Source organism: Cordyceps javanica, chromosome 3 (genome assembly GCF_051103115.1).
Source record: "Cordyceps javanica chromosome 3, complete sequence".
NCBI classification, from domain to species: Eukaryota; Fungi; Ascomycota; class Sordariomycetes; order Hypocreales; family Cordycipitaceae; genus Cordyceps; species Cordyceps javanica.
Genome location: NC_139297.1, coordinates 4626053 through 4643799, shown reverse-complemented (window position 1 = coordinate 4643799; position 17747 = coordinate 4626053). Strand labels below are relative to the sequence as shown.

The following is a 17747-nucleotide window of genomic DNA, read 5'->3' as shown; positions in this document are numbered from 1 at the left end:
CATTCAGAGATGGTCTGAGCGCGCCAAGGCGCGCATTTGTACACTATCGCCGGCCAAAATATCGATACCAGGTTAATTAATGGGATCAGACGGTCGTGGTCGTGTCGAGCAGCAGGTTCCAGTCCTGTTTGTACCGCGCACACGACCAGACGCGGATGTAACAATGCATTCATGGAGAGTGGTGTGAATTTTCTCTTTATATATATTTTCTCTTCTTTTCCCACTGACAAGGCCTGGCTGAGCAAGAGGGATGCGTAGGAAACGTGTTGCTCGGTGAAGGTGGTTGTCTGAACGAGGCATCACGGTTACTTGTCTATTATTTTTCACTGTTTGTTTGGGCGTTTTGTGCAAGGTTTTCAGGGCAATGGCATAAAGACGTCGGCGACTTGACGATGTGCATGAATCGAGGAGGAGGAGGAGGGGGAGAAGAAGAGGAAGAAGAGGAAGGAAAAGCATGGCTGGCGCAGGGTTAGAGTTTAGTGAAATACAACTTTGATGTGTATTGCCGTTGCGATCAGTCGCTGATCTATCAGCCTTGTAGCGGGTGATGAGCTTGATTGTGAAGGCAGGGGAATAGAATGCCGAAGGAAGGGCGCTTTGCGTTGGCATCATAATGTTTGAGTGACGCTCATGCCGGTTTCGTATGTTCTCTTAACCTCTTTGGCTAGTTATTCGCTGCGTACCTGTTGCGGTATTCGAGCACCAGCGTTGCTGAAGCACCAAGCCATAGGCTACATATACAGCAATATCACACAGTCGACGCATGAAACGTTTCATTGGCCACAGTCGTCTAGGGGTCAGGACACTAGTTTGTGGAGTTTACAGCACCGCGAGCCACTGGAAACCGAGGTTCGAGTCCTCGCTGCGGCAAATTTTTTGGCGTCATCTACTTTTCTTTTTCGTTGCCTGTTATTTTTGCTTCTCTGCTCTCTGTTTGCGTCTTCTTTATTTTATGTTTTCCATATATATATATGTATTATATGGGAGTATACGTGTAAAAGGTTCGGTTCTGTGGGTGGAAGACCCTAGCAGGCCGGGATACCGTTCTGGGCAACGAACGCGGGGTAGATGGAAGGGAAGAAAAAAAAAGGGCCATATCCAAAGCAACCTGATTTAGAATTTCCCGGTCCTAGGGGTTTGTCTTTTGGGGTGGTGGTGGTTTGGTACTCAGTATTGCCCAGTAAGCGGAACATGGGGGATGGAACACGACGATACGAGCCGGGGGCCCGACGCCACCCAGATCGAAGCGGGCAGAACGAACCAACTGTGGTCTCTCTTTTGCCCGCTTCCCCTCCCACAACAAATACAAGGAGAAAAGGATGTCATGCTGCCATGGAGAAGGGGAGGGGAGGGGAAGAATCAAATGTCAAAATACAAAAGGGGGGAATGATGCATGAAAAAAAAAAAACTAGTAGACGTCTTGCGGGAGCTGCAACAGTTGCGCCGTCGTGTCCGTTTGTTGGTGGGTGATGAAGAATGGATGGTGGGGACGCAGGTGTGCCGAGCACGGATCATCAGCTCATGTGCGTTGTAGAATCGGAAGGGTTACTTAAGTAGTAGATGGGCAATGGGGGGCGGTGGTGGCGATTTCTGCGCCTGCCATTGTAAGTTTAATGTAATAATTTTTAGATGCTCCTTTCTCTGGTGTTTTTTTTTGTTGGGAAAGTTACCCGCAAGCTGCTGATGGCTTGCATTTTGAAGGGGGGGCTGCTTTTGTTTTCCTCGGCGCGCCGGGAGGCGCATGTGAACTGTTGCCGCCTTTGTATAGGTAGTTGCGGAGGCGGCGGTGGCGGCGGCGGCGCCCGGGGGAGGCAAGGCTGTCTGTCTGGCTGTTGTCGGCCTTGTTTATACTATCCGTACAAGTAAGCAGAGACGGGCGCTTTCCGATGAGGTGAATTGATTCATTCAAAAATCTTGATTTGGTAGGAGATTGAATGGAGAGAGGGAGAAGAAAAAAAGTTACTAATCAAAGTCAAGTCATTAGTAGTATACATTGATATGTATCTACCTACATCCATCCATCCATTGCAAGTACTTGGCTAGATACCTAGGTAGGTATGCATGTAAATACAAATACAGAGACACCTCCCACCTCCGTTTGCAACCAAGAGTTGGCCCGCCGGTCCGTCCACCAAACGGGCCCGTTTGCTGCCAGATGCCACCCCGTCGGCCCGCCCAAGAGCTCTCTCTGTCTGTCTGTCTCTGATCCTCCTCTCTCTGCCTCGTGCGAGTCTGTTCCCAAGGCATTAAAAAAAATCAGCTGGCAAAGTCTCATCCCCCACATGAGCTACCAACCTAACTTTACGCTTGGCCCGATCCCCGGTCCCTAAGTACTTACTTCCCCAACTTTTTTCTGGCCCTCTTATTAGTAGCCGCGGGTTCTTTTTAAACCTTGCCATAACTCATCCTTCATATGCGTCTTGGTCACTTGTAGAAATCGTCTTGCTTCTTCTCTCGATCGGCTTCGAGGTCCTTACCACGCCGTCCGCAGCTGTACGCCTCTGGGGTAACATTGCAAGGCGCCTCGTGTCGCCTATATCGCCCTCATCCCCGTTGTCTCATTGGTTGCCTGCTGTCTTGGCCTTCCGCATCCGTCTCTCATCACATCTCGCCGAAAATAAAAACGCTCTCGAGCAATTGCTTTTCCCCTTTTCGTCGGGCATTCAGTTTTTCCTCTCTGTCCGCCTCTCCCCCTCTCTGTCCACCTCTCTACCGCAAACTCTAAACCACCACCACCAACTACACTACTCGTAGTCTTCCCCAATGGCGGAATCCGTCTTGCTCGAAGACTCAACCATCTACGCGCCCCCGGCCGACGACACCATGGCCCACGCTGCCATGGGCTACCTGCCCGTCCTCGACAAGGACCTGCCGGATATCAGCTTCATGACCGACGCCGAGTGGACCACCTTCTTCGCCATCAGCGAGGCCATCGTCCCGGCCGTTGTGCCCCAGACCAAGCTCCGCGACCCCATGCGCCAGCTCGGCATCCCGGACAAGGAATTCTACGCCGCCGTCGACGAGACCCTCGCCAGCCTGTCCAACCCACCGCCTCAGCAGAAGCTGCTCGAGTGGCTCGCCTTTCGCGCCGTCGATGAGCCCGCCTTTCGCCGCGAGTGTCAGCACTCGGTCGCCTCGGCCGCCCTGCGCAAGGATCTCGCCGACTTTATGAGCCTGCTCAAGTCAGTGCCTCCCTTTCCTTTTCCCTCTTCCCGGGCCCTCCTGTTCATGCGACACAACGTGCAAAGTCTCTGCTAACGCTTCACATCTCTGTGCAGCACTCGTTACGGCAGCCTGCTGCTCACCGGCCGCTGGACACCAATTCACAAGCAGCCCCTTGCCGTCCGGCAGCAAATCATCACCAAGTGGCGCTCTTCACGCCTCCTACCGCTGCGCATTGTGCTCAAGTCGATGAACGCCCTGACGCGCAAGTCGCTTGGCGCCGCCAGCCGCTACATCAACGAGCTGGGCGGCTTCGAGGCGCTGCCCAAGAACTGGGAGCGCAAGCAGGGCTACGACTTTCAGTTCATCCAGGTTGCCGACGGCACGGGCACCCACACCATCGAGACCGACGTCGTCGTTGTCGGCTCCGGCTGCGGCGGCGGCGTCGCGGCCAAGAACCTGTCCGAGGCCGGCCACCGCGTGCTCGTCGTCGACAAGGGTTACCACTTTGCGCCGGAAAGCTTCCCCCTGAGCCAGGTCGCCAACAAGCACATCTACGAGAACAACGGCCTCGTCATCTCCAAGAGCTCCGCCATCTCCGTCGCCGCCGGCGAGACCTGGGGAGGCGGCGGCACCGTCAACTGGAGCGTCTGCCTCAAGCCCCAGGACTACGTCCGCCGCGAGTGGGTCGCCGCCGGATTGCCGCTCTTTGGCTCCTCCGAGTTTGACGACTGCATCGATCGCGTCTGGTCCGCCATTGGCGCCAACCAGACGGCCATCCGCCACAACCACCAGAACGAGGTCGTCCTCGACGGCTCCCGGAAGCTCGGATGGCACAGCAACGTCTGCGACCAGAACACGGGCGGCGCCGAGCACTACTGCGGCCGCTGCCACCTCGGCTGCGGCGCCAACGAGAAGAGGGGCCCCGCCGTCGCCTTCCTCCCCGACGCCGCCGAGGCCGGCGCCCAGTTCATTGAGGGCTTCCGCGTCGAGCGCGTCGTCTTCGCCGCCGACGGCGTCACGGCCACAGGCGTCGAGGGTGTCTGGACCGCCCGCAGCGACGACGGCACCGTCCACGGCGCGCCCGAGACGCGTCGCCAGCGAAAAGTCCTCATCAAAGCCAAGAAGGTGGTCGTGTCGGCCGGTTCGCTCTGGACACCTGCGTTGCTGCAAAAGAGCGGCGTCAAGGTTCGTTTGCAAACAACACCAGCCCCCTCTTTCGTTCTTCCAAAAGGGCCCTTTTTTTGCTAACGAGATGTTTGTAGAATCCCCAAGTTGGTCGCAACTTGTACCTGCACCCTGCAGCCTTCCTGGTGGGACACTTCAATGACGTCGAGCCCCAGTGGGAGGGTGGCATTATCACAGCCTACAACGGCGAGTTTCAAAATCTGGACAAAAAGGGCCACGGTGTGAAGCTTGAGACCATGGCCATGCTGGTGCGTGCCCCCATCTAAGAAACCATGTCCGTATACGCAGCTAACGACGAGACTTTTGCAATAAACAGCCGTACGTCCTGTTCGCCATCCAGCCGTTTGAGAGCGGTTTCGACTCCAAGCTCTGCGTGGCGCGCATGAAGCAGCTGCACACGGTCATCTCCATCACGCGTGACCGCGACACGGGCCGCATCACGGCCGACCCCGTCACCGGCGCGCCGGTCATCGACTACGACGTGTCGGCCTTTGACGCCGAGCACAGCCTGGACGGCATCGAGGCCATTGCCAAGCTCATGTACGTCATGGGCGCGACGGCGCTGTACCCGACCATTCCCAACGTGCGTCCGTTCGTCGTGGCGCGCGACGGCGACGCGGCGCTGCAGGCGCGCTACCAGGACGGTACGGACCCGGAGTTCACCGACCCCCATTTCGCTCGTTGGCTCAAGCACCTGCGCCAAGTCGGTGGCAAGGCCGGCGGCGAGGTCAGCTACCTATCTGCGCACCAGATGGGCTCGTGCCGCATGAGCGTCCGGCCGGCCGGCGGCGCTGTCGACCCCAAGGGCAAGGTCTGGGGCTGCGAGAACCTCTACGTCGCCGACGGGAGCGTTTTCCCCAGCGCGAGCGGCGTGAACCCCATGGTGACGATCCTGGCCATCGCCGACTACATTTCTCGGCAACTGGCCGCAGAGATGTCGTCATAAAGGGAAAAAGGACGCGCAGGTACTTGCACAATGTACATTGTAACGAGAGCGAGATGAATGAGAGCGACAAGAAGAGAGAGGGTTTGGTTGAGAAAAATTGGCATGCATCAAGAGCGGGAGTGGAAGTTTTTTTTTTTTGGCCCTTTTTTGTGTATATTCAGTAATTTAGCAGCTTTGGCTTATTCATGACTTTTTTTCTCTCACTCTTCTTTTTGATTGGAATTATAGCATTAGTGAAGTGTAGGTATGTGACAGAATGTGAGATGGCAGCTGTCGGATCTCGGCAGCAGAATATTTGCAAAGAAAGAAAGACAGAGAGACAGAGAGACAGAGAGAAACGACACGGGCGGATTCAACACGCCACCATGTCCTACATGATTTGGTGGGGTTGCAAAAATGTCCAAGTATGAGTCGTTGTCAAGATGGCGATCTCACCCAAGACGATCTGAACCAAAAGAAAGATGAAAATAGAAGAGTGGAGTTTTTATAGACGTGCCTAGAATAGAAATTGCTTTCTGAGTACATACTGGTAGATGGATGGGCAGACCGCAGTGCATGCGTTGCGGTACTATGAGGAAGGGGGGTATATCTCGCATACATGCATTTAAAAATAGAATTTTCAAGCATCTTTACAGTAGAAGTTACAAAGTGCCATGGGACCACAATTGCAATAAAAGGGTTGAAAAAAAAAGGAAGAGGAAGAACAAAACTGCTTTCTCTTTAGAAAAATGATGAAATGGAGCTGGGGAGGCAACCCAGACAGACCGCCAGACAACGAAAAGGCAAGGGCGCCACACAGCACAGCCTCATCAACACCCCTTGTTGAGGCGCGCGTGGGGGGAAGAAGAAGAAGAAAATTTGACTAAACTGACGACATGCTGCATATGTTTGTGAGCTAGGTGCAAGCGGCGACGCCGAATCTGCCGTACCAGTATCCCTACACTTGATTTGCATTGTGTAGAGAGGAGGAATTCTATTGTCTTCTTTTTTTTTTCCTGGGCATTTATTTACTTACTGCATAGAGATGTTGTAGCTGCATTATTAGGTGGACAGGAAGGAAAAAATAAACCAAGAAGAGCTTTTTTTAAAATTTACCAAAGAAGACGAAAATCCGAGACAAAGGCAAAAGGACAAGGAAGAAAAGGTAACAAAAACAAAATACGTCATTGTAGAAACTCATGCTGTACCCTAGACACTGGTCATCTTTCAAGATCCTTGCCTTGTATTCTACCAGTAGGTCAGCTGGGCCGATTATTGCAGGCAGGCAGCCAGCAGGGTTGAGGTCGGTCGGTACGGTCATGTGTGGCTGTGCAGCCTCCAGCATTGCTCCGATTACCAGGTTTTTTTTTAGCCGTCTACCCGGAGAATGAAAAAGACTTGAGGAAAAAAAAAAACCTATACCGAGTATTGGTAAGTTTCTTCCTTGTTGGAAAAAAAAAGAGAATTTTTCCCAAAACCATCGTTGTCATTATTTGTTGCCGTCAATGGTTATGCGTTGTTCACGTTATGCACACGCCCCCCCTGTGCTCCAAGTTGAAAACAGGATTTCTCGATCATCACTATCCGTATTGTTTTTATGATACTGATCGTTTTTGCTCTCTCTTTTTTTCCCCCTTCTGTATTGTAGCTTTGGTGGCGCAAAACACTTGTTTGCCTAACCCCCCGGCCGGGGTTTACTTATCAATCCAGATGCATAGTGTGTGTGTGTGTATGTGACCTCAATTGCGCCCCAAAGAAAAGAAGAATTTTTTTTTAGTGAGAATTTACACATGAAAAAGAGAGACAATTCACAAGAACAAAGAAAGCCACAAAAAAAAACGAAATCGGGCATTAGCACGTGTCAGTTCCGGTCATCTGGTAAAAGCAAACACACACATACACATCTTGACATATATGCACACTGCACATTGCCCCCCCCGGAGCCAGGATGGGCATGGCGCCGGCACTTTTCGTCCTTTTTCGACTCATGCATTAGTCGTCCGGTGTCGTCTTCTCCCTCTTCCCCCCCCTTCCCTTTCTCATTCTGTCTTTCTCCCACATGCTGTTGCCCCCATGCCCCTGGGAAAAGAAACCAAGTACTCATTGCAGCAAGGGAACCAAGGCAAAAAGCACGTACATGAAAAGAAGGTACCCCCCTCCTGTCCCTTCCTATCCCTCCCTTTTTTTTTTTGAAAAAAAAAAACGGCTTCTGCTTACTCGTGTGATAGCCGCCCAGCCCCGGCAAGAAATGCTCATATGACCGACCCCGGGGCCGGGCCTCATGTGACAACGCGAGTATGTAGCCTACCCTCCTCCTATTCCTCCGTCCCGTACAGCCACCATATCCTTCCAATCTGTGCATGTGTCATCTTCCCAAAAGTCAAAAAGAAAATAAAAAGAGAAACGATTGGACCTGGAAAGATTCATCTCGGCGGCCCCTGCGTGGGACTGGGTAATGACTTTGTAACACGGCATATCCAGCTTATACGCACACACGCAATACTTAGTACTGACCGGCATCATCATCTAAACTCTACATCTACACCCCGTGGAGAAAAATCCAGGGAGAATTTGGCCACCTCATCTCGTCTTCCCTTTAATGGACTTCGGCTTCAATGCGCGACTCCTCCATATTCGAACAAAACACCCGTCGGCCAGGCCTCGACCACTGTTAGTGGCACAGCTTTGCTGTATATGGCATCATCTCGCAACACCAACGCGGCCGCCTTCTCATAAGATTACCCCTTGGTCCCCTCATTTCATCAAAAGTTCAACTCTTCGTCTCCACGTTCGAATGACCCTTTTTTTCTTCTCCTCTTCTCTCCTTTGTTCGATCCAACAAACCTCGTCCCATCAACACGCACACCCTCCCAAAACGTTTCTTGTTCGTCTTGCAGACATGATTGGTCGGCAGCGCGCCAATCATAGGCCATCTTCGACCGAGTGGGCTCCACGTCCTCACTGATCTCTGGCCAATCAAGAGCCGTAACTCTACTTTTTCCCAGAAACGCCATCTTCAAGTCACCACTACAAGTCGACTAATACCACCAGCCATCCTACACCCTCCCCATTCGAGGTAGAGAGAGTCAAAGAGTGTCCCCTTTCTTGACCTTGCTCTTTCCTCAATCAGGCTTGGAAGACGCGCTGCAACAGGCAAGGGCCCCTTGCATTTTCAAATCTGCCAACCGAATACTCTGAATCTGCAGATGTATCCGCATTATAACGATAGTGGCCGTCTCGTTCCCGCCGCTTGCGACCTTGGTGCCGCCCACTTGGTCGCCTACCAAGGGGCCAATTCAAATGAAATCCCCACGGCAGCGTCGGGAACGCCCCGTCAATTCAGGAAAGGTTCCCGGCCTGCTTGCCAAGGACCCTACAGCTACCCTCCCCCCAGGTTTGTTGCTAGGTGGTGCGGTTCCCTGAACCCCCCCCCCTTATAGGAACAGGGCCGATGTCTGTCTCGGAATTGTGTCCCCTTGTAGTCCCAGAGTCTTTTGAGCCAAACTTTGATTCTCACTAGCCAGTGGTCGCGGTTCTTCAAATTCGTAGTCAGGAGAGTTGCCGCGAGGTTTCGGTACAAGCTCCGAACAACAAGGCCAAGAAGGGCTGGAAACCCATTCTTGCAACTTGCCAAAAGTTCCAACGACCGAATCCACTGCAGCTGTTCCATCAAGCGCTCGGACGCATTCCACAACTTTGGCCAGTGACTTGTCATGCGCGTGGGAGTTGGCTTGCATGATATGGCAAGCCTTCCAGAACTACCATCTTGAAACGGATCGATATCACTAGGGGGCTATCCATGAGTACAGGCTTACTTGCAATCATCATGACGCCTCTATAGTGATATATGACAATTGTGAGTCTTGGTAGTGGCCCGGAGTCGTCCTGTACGAGACGAGGCGCGCTTGCAGTACGTGAATGGCACAGTACCTGGATCAAAAGTTGAGTCCAGGTTTCATGGGGAGGGGCCAAATTAACGAGTAATCCCATACGTTGGCGAGATACGACAGCAGGCGCCGATTCGTCGCCTCGAACATGCAAAGGTAAATCACGGCAGGGTGGTCCAAGTGTCCTGCTTGAGCGTCCCAAGTTTGGCTCATCCCGCCCTGGTCCTGCAGTGGCCATGGGGCTTCTCCAGCTCGAGATCGCGCCGGCCCGCTTGGACCAAACGCCATGCATAAACGAAAATCCGCTCATCTTCCAGTAAGGTTTCTCGGCTCAAAAGCATCATCGTCTACACTCGGGAAGGGGTAAGAAGGCGTGCCTTGCATGGAGGGGTTGCGCATGTAGCTTGTATCAGAGAGATTCAGACGGAGGCTGGTGCAGTACGGAGTCTGCATTTCGGCAGTTGATATCCAACTGTGAAAGAAGCAACTTGGTTTGACTATGTGGTATCATCCCGACGTCCGCGAGGACGATGACCCAGTTTCATCTGCAGTGAAAAAAGCATACGAGTGCCATGCGTGGCCGTTCTCAACAGCATATACAGGCAAGTGGGGGTGGGTAGCATGTGTGGTGGTAGCGTGTTTGATGAAGCGCCGTGAATCAACAACTCGGTGGCTGTAAAGTCACCTTTTCTGGTGCTGTATTGTTCCCCGGCATATCCAAATTAGTGGCATGCAGGCATGCAGGCAGGCTGGCAGGCTGGCAGGCTGGCAGCTACGGGAAGGGGAGATGGGTGGTGGCGTGGCGAGTGGTGGTGCAATCTGTGTGATGGTGGCCCGTCATCCAGACCCGGCGAGACAGACAGGTAAGCGGTTGCTGCAAACCTGGCGTATTAACACGCCATCTTTGGTCCTTGATTCCGCGGTCCAGGGTACAGGACGGGAAAGAAGGTATCGAGGTGAGACGGCCGAGAGAGCGATGGCCGTACTGATTCACCAGGGTCCTATCAAGCTTGCGCAGACGACCGGGGGGGACGTAATGCTCGCTACTGGTATATGCAGCAAGCTTGGCGACGCGCGTTAGTAGGGCAATCATGCCAATGCAGCCTTCGAGAGTTTGAAGGGGGCCAGTTTTCAGGAAGCAGTGATGGCAGCGATGGATAAGGAAAGGCTTGTTGGTGGCTATGAAGCAGAAAGGCGAGCGACGACTGCGTTGGACCTCCGAGACGAGACCTGGTCCGTTGAGACGGGCAACATCGCAAACAGGCAACGAGGCTCAAGACGAGCCAAGGCTAAGACCTATTTAGGCGGCCGGAGTGGCGCCAGAAGTCGCTACCAGAGAGCTGGCACGACGAAAGGGGGCGCGCGGGCGGCCTGAGAGGGGCATGCAGAGTTCAGCTCCGCAGGCTCCAAGTCATTGGTATGGTGTCGGTTGGCAATGTGGCGATGGGGGAACAGCGGAATGCCAAATGCCAGGAACAAAGTACAACCATGAGCGTGGACTGTGGAGAGCTTTGGTAGTCGAGAACCTAAGAATCTGTGAGAGTTAGGTGGGTGATGAATGTAACTCTGTATCTCGAAGCTTTCAACATGCACCCAAGCCTCCAAGCACCAGGTAGGTAGGTACCTACGGCCTACCTAGGTAGACACAGCAAGGCACACTGACCCGCTGAGCGAGGCAGATCCGGTGGGTTTACTGACGGCGTGCATGCGACCCAACTAGCAGTACTGGTGAGCGGGCACTGATGGACGCCGTGGCAAGACAAAGAGGAGAAGACACAGAGAGAGAGGGAAAAAAGGGCCCTCGGTCTATCTACTGGTATCCTGGTTGCCTCACAGACTAGCCCCAACCCAGCAGAGGCTGCATGAAGGCTGGGCTAGGCTTGGCTGGCTTGATAATACCAGTAAGTGGCATGGCCGCTCGGTAAGTACCTGTATGTGGGCGTAAGTAGATACATACCTACATGGGTAAGTAGAGAATAGTACTTTCGCCTCAAGACCTTCTAGTACTCTATAGCATCGTATCGTGGGCATCTAAGTATCTACCAAGACCAACTAAACGAGCGTGAGACTGCCCATCTGCCCGCCTATTAACAGAGTTTAACGATGAGAACTAATATCAAGAGTAACGACAAAACAAAACAAAACATAAAACAAAAATAAAATATAATCAACTGCGCCCGTTATTTTTAGCCATGTTGGTAATAATTGAATCGATTATTATCCGTTTACACAAGCTGCTTTTTCTATCAACAGAAAACGTCACAACTCACCTCGGTGGAGGCCACTGCTGTGGCGCAGGCGTCGAAGCCCTGTGGTAGCATCCACACACCCCCATGGGCCGACCCAGACGGCGCCGGACACGGCCGATGTGCAGGGAAGAGGCAAGAAAGGTGTACTCCGTACGGAGTACTCAGTGTAGGGATGATGGAAGAATGAAAAAAAGCCAAACGAGTTGACCGACCCCCCCCCCCTCTTCCGCCTTCTTCTGCAAATCCCGCCTCCACTTTAGAGAATACTTAGTCACCTGCAGGCTGTCCGTGGGTGGTGTGTGGCGCTGACTGTAGTGCAGTGCAGTGCAGTGCAGAACTAGGGAATGGCAGACACAGCAAAGAAGAGTTGATAACACTGACTGGCAAAACAAAAGGGAAAAATAAAAGACGGGGGAGAAGAAAAGTGTGTCCACTTACTTAGACGTGGCAAGGTATCAATGAGCAAAGACTTTTACTTTTGAATTTTTTTCGCATCAGTCCCTCTCTTTGCTACTTATCACTATTTATGCCTGCTCAAAGAGGGCCCCCCTCTCCTCCACCACACCTACCAGACTACTTATCTACTGGAAGGTAAGTACTAAAGTACGTTGGTACCGTCTGCTCCGTACCGGTACAGCCACTGCCACCTGCCACCTGCCTACCATCTACCTGCTTAGGTACCCACTGGGCCACTGCACACTGCCAATGCACACGCCTTGACGCCTACTGCACACCACAACCGACGCCCGCTGCCCACCAAACCCACTAGCCTACATGCACTAACAAGTGACTAGAGGTACCCTGTCTGTTACCTACCGCTACCTACCATGCCCGCATGCCTTGGGGTGACTAGGCAAAAGTTACCTCACCAAGCCCAGCCCACTCCCACCCCCCCAAGTATATCTCTCCACCTCTGCCCGTCCGCCACTTTTCTCCTCCCCTTCCTTTTTGCTCCTCACGACTTTTCGCATCGTCCGACGTTCACTTCCTTCTTAAACCGCCCTCCCCCCCTTCGCGGTTTGCGGCAAGCTCAGCAGGCGATCCATCGTCGGCAATCTTTTATTCCCTGCTAAGCATTATTTGTCGCTTCATCCCTTCTTTTTTTTATCTATTATTTTTTTCCTTTCCCTTTTTTTTTTCTAATATTACACTGCCGTCAAACAAACCCTCGTCTTTAACCGCCCCTCCTCGTCCATCCATCCCCCGCCAATATACCTCAACCCCGCCTTACAAGACAGATATATATATATATATATATATATATTTCTTTCACAGCCGCCAATATGCCCGTCCAATTACTACCAGCCTCCGCCGCCGCTTTCGCACCCAGAGCAGCCTCCGTCAATGTCGTTTTGGGTTCCAAGGTCGAGTCCTGGTTGACCCTCACGCTCAAGCGCATCAACCGCGTGAAGCGACCCCTCAACTCCGTCGCCCAACACCAAAGATGCCTCGCCGAAACTCTAGCCAACAAGAACGCCATCTGGACGCTCGCCTCCGTCATGCTCCCCAAGCTTCCCGAGGCCGACATGCCCACCGACTACGCCGAGAACCTCTTCAGCCACCAGCTCGTCCACATTGAGGCCTACATTGTACACGTCGACATGGTCCTACGCAACGAGGTTGCCTACAAGCTCACCACCGACACCATCGACGCCCTCGTCGAGTACCACAAGGAGATCCACTGCGTCGATGCCAAGGCAAACTCGTCCGACTGGTCCGGCAAGGAGCAGCAATGCAAAAAAATGCACGATGACTTCGTCCAAGCTGTCAACAAGTTCGTCTTTCGCACTCACGTCACTGCCCTCGAGGGTCTTGAGGAGGATGGTGCTGGTGAGCTTCTCAACGGCAAAAGCGAGGAGGTCAGGAACAACCTCATGAACCTCATGAAGCCGCTCGTTCCCCCTCCCCCTCGCGTCGTCGAGATTGTTCGCCAGCCTCAGCTGCTGCCCAGCTCCCCCATGAACAACATCTGGGCTCCGACCGTCTCCATGCCTCCTCCTGTTGATGCCTGGAACGTCCTCCCTTCGAGCCCCAGTGTCGCCTCAACCGTCGAAGTCACCACACCAGTCTGGCACAACATGCACATGCAGCAACAAGTTCATGTCCCGTCACCTCCCTCCATCGACTTTAGCCAGCCGCACGTCGCCAACGCCTACTTCTTCAGCGGGCCTCAAATGACCGCGCCCGTCTCCACCGTGCCGCTGCCGAGCATGTACGCGCCGAATCAGTGCGGCATGAATGTCTTCATGGGAAATGTTTTTGACTGGCAACGCTTCCAGGACTTTAGCACTCCCATCATGTGACTACCTGCATCGTCTCAGTCATATGGCGGTGCCTCGGCTCCCGCGCGGCCGCCTTAATTCTTGCCTTTTCTGCCTTCGCATCTTCTCCTGGCGAGAAGTCTCAACAATACATACACTGCAAGACTATTCAGCGACATAGACTGGCTTTCTTCATCCTCTTGGCGTTTCTTACTCCATTTTTTCTTTGCATCTGGCTCGGAGTTTTCAAAATATCCACTCCGGCCAAACGGCGGCTTCCTCTCATCGGCTACTAGCGCTATTGACTTTGCTTTCTGTTTCATACGCAATAGCGAGCGACTGTTTACTGTCTTGTTTCAAGGGCTGGCGTAATTGTTTTTATATTAATCGGGCCAAACATTTTGGATACCTCACGCCGCCAGATCGGCCGTGTATTTCTTCTCATCCACACATTGGCTGGCTGCGGACGAGTATAGGATGCTTTCACAAGCGGACAGGGATCTCTACAACGGCTTCTCTTTTTTTTTCTTTTTTTTCTTTTGTTTATTTTTCCTCCTTTTTGTTTCGACAACTTTGGGTTAAAGATAAGAGGGATATGCAGCGATGCACAGATTTCGGCTCGGCCCGAAATGAACTCTTCTTCACTTCTTTCATTTCTTTCTTTTTATTTCCGTCACGGATTCTTCATTTTCCGCACCACAGGACTGGGCTCGAGACGTCAATGATACCCCGCGTGCTAGCCACCACCCGTCTCTGGCCAAACCTGTTTCTTTACGAATAATGACGACCACGAAGTAACGAATCGAATACGCGACCACTTTTACGAATGCTGTGCACAATACAGTCGCATTTGAAAGTTGACCAACAACACATCGATTCAACGCTGTTGTTCTGGCCGGTGAGACTGGTTCTCACCCCCACTCAACAATCTGGCCGTCACGGGAAGTCATGAACCGTAACAACGCCGAGATGACTGGAGCTTCTCCGCGCATAAAGGCACTGGATGCCGACGGAATTATGCACGCTCACCATCAGGATGGATGAGTTTGTGCAAGTGAGGCAGCAGTAACTGAACTATGCTGCGCATGGTTCCACTGCTGCTGCTCTCACAGTCCCTTGCACTAGCTTTGACCGCCCCACGGTAGTCAATGGATAGAGTCATCGGGCAACTGTAGGACATCTCTCTACAGATGGAACGTGGCACGGCCTCGGCAGTGTCATGATCCAGTGGGATTGGCAACACGGGTGGTAATCGTGTGGTGGCAGCCTGCTCGAAAGGTTGCCACCTCAGGTCCCTGGGCCAGATTCGACCCAGTCTGGCGCCCGTGTTGCAGGAATACTCGCAATCCACTCAAAAGTGAGGTGCTGGTGCTTTATATAATAACACGGGTGGGTGGCAGCAGCGTAGCGCCAGATAGCGCGCTCAGCAAGACCAGCCCCAACGCGCAAGCAGCTACTTCTCGGCTAGTAGTTTCAACCCTGGTGGTGAAGCGAACGGGAGAATATTCTATTTGTTCGTCGGGTATCTGGTACTTGGCCATCCGCACCAAAGAGAAAAGAAAAAGAGAGAAGGATTAGGCAAAGGGAGACAGCCCGACCGACCGTCCGTACAAAGTGAACTCAAGGGATCCCTGTTGAGCTTTGTGTTTTTTTGTATACTTTGCTTCTTGGGGAAAGTGTCGCCCTTTTTTTCTTCTTTTTCAAATCACAATACAAACTTCTCCTTGGCTAGTCCTTTGTTAAACCACTGCGAAACCAAAATTCGCCAGTACTTGTTCCATCACGGAGTGACTGTTTTCCTTGCTATGTGGCAGCTGCGTTGCCTGATTTCTTCTGCCTCTTGTGCTCACATAACGCCGGTTCTTCTCATGTTCGACAGATTCACCAGAACTTCTAATTTTTATTAAAAAAAAGCCTTTAAATTTGCTGAAGCTGTAGTGTCCTCTGGAAGTTGGCCACTGAGACTCACGAAAGCCCCGAATGCATGAATGAATGAATGCGCCGTCCAAACGCATTGATTAAGTAGGGGACGTCCCGCGCCGGTAACTTTACCCCCCACATTCATGTACAGAATTCCAAACAGCAAAAACTTACTCACATCAATACGATGACGGCAAAGAAAAAGGGTCGATACTCCCCAAACACGTTCCCCGAGTGCCCGCATGCACCTACCCTACATCGTCGTCATTCAACCGGTACCGCAACGTTCTAAATAGTTCACGAAACGTACAACGGGACAGAACATAGCGTCATATTACAAAGGAAGAAGAAGATGGAGAAGAAGAGCTTGCTGTGCCTCATTCGTGTTCAAAACGTATATCAAGTGTCAAACCAACATAGTGCCAAGCCGCCACTGACCACTGCTCAACAATGCATTGTCATCGAAGGGGGCTTTATCTTTCGTCCTGCAAGTACACGATGGCCTGCCCCCTTCTTCCTCCCTTGTTGACCTGCTACGCCTTGTCGCAAGGAAATAAGCCGCCGTTCCGTGGCATATTGCACCCCTCGACCATTTCCCTTCAAATGACATTGCGCCGTATACCCAGATGCGACGTGACTGACCACCACTTCTCTCACTGTGCGTTTTTCTCGCGCCTATTGCTGTTATACAGATTTCGTCTAGTTCCGTAAAAAAGTCGTGTTGCGACAGAGAGCCTGTCTTAGTCCTGTGAAACGGTTTGCTGCAAACAAACGATAAAGAGTCGAACCAGTCAGCATACATACGACACATTCTCTCTTCTCCTCCCCAGTCGCACTGAAAATGAGAGGAATAACCTACCACTAGCCAATCCATGCCCTCATTGACGCCGCTGCCGTCGACGGCCGAGCAAGCCATGATGCTCCAGTTGCGGTCGCGCAGCTCACCGAGGCGCAAGGCCTCGGAGATGTCGCCCGCGCCCTTGGCGCCGGGCTGGTCCTGCTTGTTGGCGAAGACGAGCAGCGCGGCATCCTTGAGCTCCTCCTCGTTGAGCATGGCGGCGAGCTCGTCGGCGGCCGTCTGCAAACGGTCAATGTCGGTCGAGTCGACGACGAAGATGACGGCGGCTGTGTTGGCATAGTAGCAGCGCCAGTAGGGGCGGATCGAAGTTTGGCCACCGAGATCCTAGACAAAAAGGGAGGCGCGAGTGTAAGCAACGGTGCCATTTGGAGCGTGGCAAGTCTGCGCGCAGTAAATGCCGAGAGAGAGAGAGGAGCAAGGTGCATACCCAGACGTTAAAATTGAGATTCTTGTATGTGACGGACTCAACGTTGAAGCCTATCGTGGGTATCGTCGTGACGACTTCACCGATCTGGCCATCACGTCAGCTACTGAGGTCGTGACCTGCACGGCGATGTGCAACTCGTGCGAGCATACCTTTAATCTGTACAAGAGGGTCGTCTTTCCGGCATTGTCCTAAACAGCAATAGAAAAAGAAAGGCAAAATGTCAGCGCTCCATCATTTCGCAAAATCAGTGGTGCCAGCCGAGCTTCCCTCATCCCAAACGTTGCCGAGTGGGTGGGGGAAGCCCGCGGAGAGGGTTGTGGTGGTGGTATTGCCGTACGAGACCGAGGATCAGGATGCGAATCTCCTTCTTGGCCCAGAGCATGCCCGACAGCCACGAGACACTGGCGCCCATGTTTGCTATCTTTCGGGTGATCCTGTCTGCGAATACGAAGTCGTTCTCGGAGAGGAGCTATGATCGTTGTGTTGGCGGCGCGCTTCGGAGAATTGAGATGTCGCCACCTTTGAGAGGAGAGGAGCGAATGGGTATCTTGTGGTGTATTAGAAGTAAAAAAAAAGCAATATAGAAAAAGGAAAAAAAAAAAAGCCCTAGTATTTCCGCTGTAGAATGGAAAATACAAGACCAGCCCAAAGAAATGAAACTCCTTAAAAATGTTCCGTCAAGAGATGAAGAAAAAGAAAAAGGAGAAATGATGATGGTATCTTGGTGAAGCAAAGGTAGGTAGTTGTCGTTTGCAGGGGCAGAATACGGGGGGAAGAGTGGAGGGGCGAGCTTCATTAGAAATCTATAGCGGCCTGTCCCCTATTCTGTCTACCTTGGCGGGCAAAGCTTGGCCTGCCTTTCGTGTCCC

General features: G+C 52.5%; 3 protein-coding genes and 1 non-coding gene across 4 annotated transcripts; 3 read left to right on the top strand and 1 right to left on the bottom strand.

Moving 5' to 3' along the window:
- The first annotated feature begins 779 nt into the window (after positions 1-779).
- On the top strand, positions 780-870 carry V2A60_005589. The gene has a single exon. It is a non-coding gene; the product is annotated as a tRNA-His (tRNA).
- A 1893-nt stretch (positions 871-2763) lies between these two features.
- On the top strand, positions 2764-5296 carry V2A60_005588 (uncharacterized protein; the record flags this gene model as incomplete). The annotated part of the gene is made up of 4 exons (XM_083256898.1): positions 2764-3182; positions 3279-4350; positions 4428-4598; positions 4667-5296. 4 exons carry the CDS (start codon positions 2764-2766, stop codon positions 5294-5296), a joined length of 2292 nt encoding a protein of 763 aa, XP_083113024.1.
- A 7398-nt stretch (positions 5297-12694) lies between these two features.
- On the top strand, positions 12695-13714 carry V2A60_005587 (uncharacterized protein; the record flags this gene model as incomplete). Its single annotated transcript, XM_083256897.1, has 1 exon — positions 12695-13714. The coding sequence occupies one exon, from the start codon at positions 12695-12697 to the stop codon at positions 13712-13714; it is 1020 nt and encodes a 339-aa protein (XP_083113023.1).
- Positions 13715-16332: 2618 nt separating this feature from the next.
- V2A60_005586 (Arf family GTPase ARL1) lies at positions 16333-17290 on the bottom strand (the record flags this gene model as incomplete). Its single annotated transcript, XM_083256896.1, has 5 exons — positions 16333-16353; positions 16452-16775; positions 16879-16962; positions 17028-17066; positions 17216-17290. 5 exons carry the CDS (start codon positions 17288-17290, stop codon positions 16333-16335), a joined length of 543 nt encoding a protein of 180 aa, XP_083113022.1.
- Positions 17291-17747: the final 457 nt, after the last annotated feature.